The sequence below is a fragment of the Otolemur garnettii genome, unplaced genomic scaffold (assembly GCF_000181295.1).
Source record: "Otolemur garnettii isolate 467f Iridium unplaced genomic scaffold, OtoGar3 scaffold00018, whole genome shotgun sequence".
In the NCBI taxonomy this organism is placed as follows: Eukaryota; Metazoa; Chordata; class Mammalia; order Primates; family Galagidae; genus Otolemur; species Otolemur garnettii.
Window position 1 is genome coordinate 22,573,844 of NW_003852413.1, and position 7,661 is coordinate 22,581,504.

At 53.5% G+C, this 7,661-nt stretch overlaps 1 protein-coding gene across 3 annotated transcripts; it reads left to right on the top strand.

The window, feature by feature from the left end:
- The first annotated feature begins 368 nt into the window (after positions 1-368).
- Positions 369-4,854, top strand: LOC100966750 (keratin, type I cytoskeletal 14). Of its 3 annotated transcripts, XM_003786370.2 has the most exons (9): positions 369-943; positions 2,195-2,277; positions 2,824-2,980; positions 3,256-3,417; positions 3,501-3,626; positions 3,720-3,940; positions 3,977-3,981; positions 4,027-4,070; positions 4,599-4,854. In XM_003786370.2, exons 1-9 carry the CDS (start codon positions 413-415, stop codon positions 4,599-4,601), a joined length of 1,332 nt encoding a protein of 443 aa, XP_003786418.1. In that variant the 5' UTR covers positions 369-412; the 3' UTR covers positions 4,602-4,854. The 3 variants fall into 3 exon arrangements, with proteins under 3 accessions (XP_003786418.1, XP_003786419.1, XP_023366903.1); XM_003786371.3 differs by lacking the exon at positions 3,977-3,981 and having other exon boundaries at positions 413-943; XM_023511135.1 differs by lacking the exons at positions 3,977-3,981; positions 4,027-4,070; positions 4,599-4,854 and adding an exon at positions 4,196-4,208 and having other exon boundaries at positions 413-513; positions 631-943.
- The last annotated feature ends 2,807 nt before the right edge of the window (positions 4,855-7,661 follow it).

Here is a 7,661-nt window from a genome sequence, read left to right on the forward strand (position 1 = left end):
CCAGGCAGCGGGGAACCCACAGGTCACCAGATTAATGGCACAGAGGCCTGTTCTTGAACACCCTGCCTGAGTCTGGGTTGCGGGCTCCGGAAGGCTGCGGCTCCCAGGGTCCGATGGGAAAGTGTAGCCTGCAGGCCCACACCTCCCTGCGTGAATCACGCCTGGCAGGACAAGAAAGCCAAAAACACCTCAAACAATGAGTTTCCAGTAAAATATGACAGACAAGATGAGGCGGAGGAGAGGCGGGATCTGGTTGGGAGTTGGCACCAGCCTGTGGGTGATGACAGCCAAGGGGAATGGAAAATGCCAGGCCCGCCCCCTACTCACGAGTATAAAGCTCTTGCATCCTTTTCCAACTTACCTCTCTTCTCTCCGTCAATTCGCTGGCTCACTCCCTCACCTCCTCAGCACCATGACCACCTGCAGCCGCCAGTTCACCTCCTCCAGCTCCATGAAGGGCTCCTGTGGCATCGGCGGTGGTTCCAGCCGCATCTCCTCTGTCCTGGCTGGAGGGTCCTGCCGGGCCCCCAGTGCCTATGGGGGCCTGTCTGTCTCCACCTCTCGCTTCTCCTCTGGGGGAGCCTGCGGGCTGGGGGGCGGTTATGGCGGTGGCTTCAGCAGCGGCAGCAGCTTTGGTGGGGGCCTAGGTAGCGGCTTTGGTGGAGGATTTGGTGGTGGCCTTGGTGGTGGCTTCGGTGCTGGCTTGGGTGCTGGCTTCGGTGGTGGCTTTGGCGGTGGTGACGGGCTCCTGGCGGGCAATGAGAAGGTGACCATGCAGAACCTGAACGACCGCCTGGCCTCCTACCTGGACAAGGTGCGCGCCTTGGAGGAGGCCAACGCTGACCTGGAGGTGAAGATCCGTGACTGGTATCAGAGGCAGCGGCCCGCTGAAAGCAAAGACTATAGCCCCTACTTTAAGACCATCGAGGACCTGAGGAACAAGGTGGGTGACTGGGCAGAAGGAGGTGCCATTCCAGCTCCCTGACTCTGGGAACACTAGATGCCTCAGGCCACTGGCACCTTTAGATTTCTGTGCAGGACAGACTCCACCCTGGTCTCTTCTTCTGAGGGCTTGGGTGCCCCCAACAGAGCTGGTCTCTGAGCAGATGGGGTCCCTACCCTACCTTCTCAAACTCTTCTGGCCTCTAATTCTCAGACTAGACCAGTGATTCCTATTCTTACATTTTACAGAGGAAGAAGTGGAAGCTTTGAGAGTTGCTGTGACCTGCTGAAGGTCACACACCAAATAAATGGCAGAGCCAGGGCAACAGCCCTTGAGCCCCACCTTCCAGCACAGGAGGCAGCTACCTGTTCTCTGGCACAAGGGAGGAGTGAGGCTGTAACGGGACCAGGCTAGACACCCAAACTGCTCATTAGCTCCTGAGTCTAGGCTGTGGCTGCCACCGCCCAAGAGCCTTGGGGCTGGCTGGCCCCTCCCTACAGCCAGGCGGGCATGAAAACCCCACAGATATGATCAAAGTGGCCCTTATGCATCTGACATAGAAGGAGCATGTTGGGCTTGTGCCCTCTGAATTGTGCCTTCTCCCAACCCCCATGTCACCCGCCTGGTTCTGATGCCTTGCATGGATTAGGGAAACTCCATGATGAGGGAAGGAACCCCAGCCAGGCTCAGGGTTCAGCCTGCCTTCTTAGTCCTCCCGTGTATTCTTCTGGACCAGCTGGATCTCCTCTTCACCTCTTGGGAGAATCCCACCTGGATCTTCACCTCTTGGGAGAATCCCACCTGAGATCCCATGTCCCATAGGCTTGAAAGGAAAGTGTGTGTCTGCAAAGGACCCACAGAGCTGGCTAATGCAGAGAGAGGATAGTCCCAGTCAGAAAGGGGAGCCAGGAGCCTTAGGCCACTCCTCTCATCTGTAGGTGGGAACCTGAAAGCCCCAAGCCCATGTTAGGTTTTGCAGCAAGTCCATGTGTAGAACGGGGCCCAGAACTCTGGGGTTTTGATTTTAAGGCCAGGGCTGCTTCTAGCACCTTTGCTGACCATGAATTAGCAAAGTCTTGGGCCAAACCTGGACTGCCTGGGCTTTTCCTCTAGACTGCTGTGGCCAAGGATCACAGGGAAGTGGAGAACATTCAGAGAAGAACAGGAAAACAGAAGCCGGATGCCGGTAGCAGTGAAGTCTGTCTCATGGCATTCATTTGACAAATGATCTGTGTCTTTTCCATCCCATAGATCCTTGTGGCCACTGTGGACAATGCCAATGTCCTCCTGCAGATTGATAATGCCCGTCTGGCTGCTGATGACTTCCGCACCAAGTGAGTTCGCAGTGGTGGCTCAGAACATCCAGGCTGCCCAGAGTGGGGCACTTTTGGAGCAGTATTTCTCAATAGAGCTGGCCAGTGCCAAGAGAGCTGCATGAACCCCCCCCTCCCCGGGTGCTTGTGAAAAGACAAGGCCCTGACCTTGGAGTTTTGATGCAGTTATTTGTAGCAGATTACCTGGCTGATTCTGATCCACAGCCAGGTTTGGGAAAGACTGCTTTAGGGAGAGAAGCTTCCTGCTCGCCCACTTGCCCTTGTAGGGCAGGAGGTAGTCATATTTGGAGTTCTTAGGAATTATTGGTTAGCTGAAGCTAGAAGGGCACCCTTTCCTGAAATCTGCAGGCTGGTGAATTGCCTTATTCCCATGCCTGCAGGAATATTCAGATCTGAGCAATCAATGGGCACTGGGTCTATTTCCAAGATTGGCTCTCTACACCGCCCACGGGGTGCCAGTCTGGGAGAAGCTGCAGGGGGAAGAGAACAAAGCCTTCAGTGTGGACAGGATGAGTGTCTCATTCTTTTTCTCCTGGGTCATTCCAGGTATGAGACAGAGTTGAATCTGCGCATGAGCGTGGAGGCCGACATCAATGGCCTGCGCCGGGTGCTGGATGAGCTGACCCTGGCCAGAGCCGATCTGGAGATGCAGATCGAGAGCCTGAAGGAAGAGCTGGCCTACCTAAGGAAGAACCATGAGGAGGTGAGAGCTAAATGGAAAAGCTACTTAAAAGAATAGCAGAGAGGCAGGTGTGGTGGCATGTGCCTGTGGTCCCAGCTAGTCAGCAGGCTGATCAAGGAGGATTGCCTCAGCCCAGGAGGTTGAGATCAGCATGGGCAACACAGTGAGACCCCATATCTCTTAAATTAAAAAAACAAAAAGAATAGCAGGGAGAGAAGAGGTGGTACTGGAAAAGGGAACCCCAGTCAGCTGCCCCAGTGAGGCTTCTGACTGGAAGCTGTTCTCTGGTTGTGCAGGAGATGAACTCCCTGAGAGGCCACGTGGGCGGAGATGTCAACGTGGAGATGGATGCAGCGCCCGGTGTGGACCTGAGCCGCATCCTGAATGAGATGCGCGACCAGTATGAGAAGATGGCAGAGAAGAACCGCAAGGACGCCGAGGACTGGTTCTTCAGCAAGGTAGGTGTCATTTGGGGTGGAAAGGACCCAGATCACCTGACTTCTGGGGCTTTTTGGTGTGAATGGTGTTCTCTTTTTTGCAGACAGAGGAGCTGAACCGTGAGGTGGCCACCAACAGCGAGCTGGTGCAGAGTGGCAAGAGCGAGATCTCTGAGCTCCCGCGCACAATGCAGAGCCTAGAGATTGAGCTGCAGTCTCAGCTCAGCATGGTAGGAGCAATGCCCAGCTGGGGTGCGCCTGGGACTGGCAGGGAGAGAGAGACCATGCTCGCTGATGCCTGATCCTCTTTCCTACCCTACTAGAAAGCATCCCTGGAGAACAGCCTGGAGGAGACCAAAGGCCGCTACTGCGTGCAGCTGGCCCAGATTCAGGAGCTGATTAGTGGTGTGGAGGAGCAGCTGGCTCAGCTGCGCTGTGAGATGGAGCAGCAGAACCAGGAGTACAAGATTCTGCTGGACGTGAAGACACGACTGGAGCAGGAGATCGCCACATACCGTCGCCTGCTGGAGGGCGAGGACGCCCAGTGAGTGCCTAGTCCTCCTCCAGTCCCACTGCTTAGTCTCTGTCCCACCATGAGTCTAATGGTCCTGCCCATTTCTGTCTTCACAGCCTGGCCTCCCAGTTCTCCTCTGGCTCTCAGTCATCCAGAGATGGTAAGACCTTCCTCCTTGTCAAGCCTGGGCTCAGGACCATCCTGTGTACCTCAGTGGTCTAGGGCACTGCCTAGGGGCTTCTTGAGGAGTTGAGCAATACTGTCTTACTCAGTATTTCTTATGAGTCTCCTTAAGTAGAAGAAGACAATTTCTAAACTCTCCCTAGGGCTAGGAGCATGGGCTCCACCTTTAACTCCCATTTGTGGCAGACCCCATGGTTATATGTCAGCACCAAGGACAGGGCCCTCAATGGCTCAGCCCTCCATGGCTCTTCCCACCAAGACTAGTTATGTATTGGGTTGACATGGACTAAGCTCATAGAAATCTCAGTCACTCTCTGACCTTTGAGGACCATAATCTGAAAGAAGTGTGTTGATGGTATAGTGCTTGGGCAACAGCAGGGTGAAGCCATAATTGGAGGAGAGAGCAACATGGAAACAGTTCAAGTTTCCTCAACTTGTTGGCCTCCCCTCTCCTGGTTACTCCACTGTTGGCCTCTGCTAACACTCTCTGTTCTCTTTTCCCCAGTGACCTCCTCCAGCCGCCAGATCCGCACCAAGGTTGTAGATGTGCACGATGGCAAGGTGGTGTCCACCCACGAGCAGGTCCTTCGCACCAAGAACTGAGGCTGCCCAGCACTGCTCAGGCCTAGGAGACCCCTTGCATGGACCCAGATCTCACTGTAGGATCCTCTCTCCTGCCTCCCAAGCACTTCACACCTGGACCCTATTTTCACCCTTCCTCCCGCCTGGCAATCAATACATGCTTCATGATCTGAGTTGCACAATTCTGTCTCTGCCTGGTCATTGTTAGGTGTGGAGGTGGGGAGGAGGCGGGAGAAGCATGTCTTTGGAACTTATCATAGCACCTGGCTGTGGCCTCTGGGACTGGGAGAAAGGGCCTGGGGGTGGGTTGGGCTCAGGTCCCAGGATGGCTTTCACCATCTCAGAAGATACAGATAGACACGTGTACCCGGTCACAAGTGGTGTCTCTTAGGGCAAGGAAGAACATTCAGTCATTCACTCATTCATTCATTTGCCAGATATTGAGTGCCTTTATGTGTTGGACACTGTGCTAGTTTGAGCATTTTTAACATTTTTGAACAGGGATTTCTTGGAGAAAATATTGAAGCTTATAGATCTCCTCCCCTGTTCCCTACTTTCAAATAAGCACACATAGATTTGCATTATAACGCAACTTTGTGGATTTTATGGGTCCCCTGAAGCTCTTCCATGGAGATCTGTGAACCCAAGATAAGAACTCAAGCTTATAAGTATGTATTGGGTTCAAGCTTCACTGACATTCTTTCTCTCCTCTTATCTACTCTTGCCCCAGGGCTGGTCTAATCCTGCTTAGACTTAGTTAATTTAGGTCCAGTTGATTACCACCTCCAAGCCTCAGTTTCGACTTCTGTAAAATGGGCAATAATGACAGTACCTACCTTGTGGGCTTCTGAGGATTTGCTGGAAGAATGTATGCAAGGCCTATAGCCCAATGCCGGGTATACTGCCAGCCCAGGCACAGCTGTGTCAGTGACACTGGGTGAGCTGCCTTTTGTGCATGGTGACTAACCATCCACGATGAGGGCATTTTTAGAGGCTCTTAGATGAGTTTCTAACCTTGGCTCAGTTCTATATCAGCTGTGACCTTGGAAAAATATGAGTCTGTTTTCTTCACTGGTATAGATAGGATGATAAACCCTACTTCTTGGGGTTGATAAGAGAATCCGATGAGCAAATGAACCTTTAGAGCCAGGGTTGTAGGAGTCGCCTCTTGGTGGGAGTGTCTTTTCCTTTCTTTGGAGGTCTGGTAAAGGAGTGGGAAGAGGAGGAGCCTCACCTGAGTGAGTAGTGAAGATTCCAGAGGTGGGTGGGGCTCGCTGCCCCAAGCTAGGAAAGAGTTGAATAGTCCTGTATCAGTTTTACTCGCTCATTCATTTGGCTTCCAGAAGGAAACTTCTAGAGGAAGTCAAGGGTGGGGCTGGGATTGATGAAGGACTTAGTTTGGGCAAGGGGTCTAAAGGCTTTGGATTCAGATAGCTCAGGCTGGAGTCCTATGCTAAATAGCCTGAGAGTTTGGGCGAGATCCTGATCCCCATGTTCCTCTTTTACAAGGTGGGAAATAAGGGCCTTTGCTACATACGGCCAATGCAGGATTAAATGATCTCACGCAGGCGGAGGGTTTGGCATTGTGCTTGATGCATAGTCAGCACTCTGTAAATGGTGTAGGAGAGAGAATGATTAGGAAAAGGAATGAAGTGTTGTTGGTTTCTGTCTTCCCCACCTCTACCTGCGGAAGGAGAGGTCTGCTTTGTGTTCCTGAAACACTGGGATGTCTTTTTACTTAAGTTTTGTCACCAAGAAGGGTAGATTTGGGTGGTCCCTGGGGGAGGGTGGGCTGTCCTGGGGTGTGAAATACTAGAGTTTCAGAGGTGCAAGGGGCATCAGGGAGGAGGAAGGGTTGAGGGAGCAAACTCAAAGATTGGGAAGGGATGGTTTCGTGGGCCCTAGTGGTGATAGGATCCTAGTAGGGAGGGACCTTGTGATTGTCTAGGGATGATGGACCCTGGTTCCCAGTTGGGCAGTGAACCTCTTGCTTAAGTGTGGCATAGAATCCATGGATGGTCACATGGGCCTGGAAAGAGGGCAGAGCACAGTGGCAGTCAGCAGTGGGGATGGAAGCCCAGCATGCTCTGGACATCTTAAGAACCCCGTTGCCTCTCACTACCTTGGAAGTGGGGTCTGGCAAAAGTTTCCATCCCCAAAGGAGATAGGCTGTAAAGGGATAGAGAAATGTGAGATTTCTGAGATTTGGGCGCAGCGAGTGAGCTTCCTCTCTGCCTCAGTGGTTGCTGTCAAGGGAATACAAGGGAGAGTTGGGCTTGCTTGAGAGTAGAGATGGAGGCCGGGGCTAGCTTGCTGAAAGCAGGCTCAGAACTGGGAGGGGAGTCAGACAGGGGGGCTTGGAGGTGGTCCCACGTTGTACTCTCAGGCCCCAGAGGAAAAGGGCAGAGGGGGCAGTTTCCCCAGAGCGTAGGGAGGACTCTCCACCCCTGGGGTTACCCCCCACCCCAATCGTACTCTACTAGGAAGACATCATTTGAGTCCTGCCAATGATCTTGTCCCCTGGCAGCGACATGCACCCAACCCAAGACCTGAACCCGCAGCCCTGACACCAGTGAGACTGCCCCACCTTGCCCCCTTATCTGAACAATAGAGCAGCAAAGCAACTCAACAGCACCGTCTCGTGGAGGCAGGTGGGGTTGTTTCCCTGAGCTTCGGAGAGGTCAAGTGACCTTCCTGGCTCCGCCTTCCCTATGTCATCTGGGCGGGGCATCCTCTCTCCGCCCTCCCAGAACACAGGTCTGGGGAGGCCTCTGTGAGCCGCCGCCACTGCCGCCGCGATGAGTCCTGGAACCCGGCTGCTCCAGGCCCCGCGGACTGAGTGGCCAAGCCTCGCCTGTGCTTAGGCTTTTCCACGCCCCAGGTGGCTTCATTCCTGTTCTGTGCCATCTCCGCGATGGGATGAAACGGAGAGTCCCCTGAGCTCAGTGTGTGGCTTTGCTAGTTTACTCCAAGATTTTTTTTTTTT

Coding starts and splice junctions, on each gene's coding strand:
- LOC100966750 (XM_003786371.3), top strand. CDS start 413: ATGACCACCTGCAGCCGCCAGTTCACCTCCTCCAGCTCCATGAAGGGC. Junction 3,418..3,500: donor AGGACTGGTTCTTCAGCAAG/GTAGGTGTCATT, acceptor TCTTTTTTGCAG/ACAGAGGAGCTGAACCGTGA. Junction 3,627..3,719: donor TGCAGTCTCAGCTCAGCATG/GTAGGAGCAATG, acceptor CTACCCTACTAG/AAAGCATCCCTGGAGAACAG.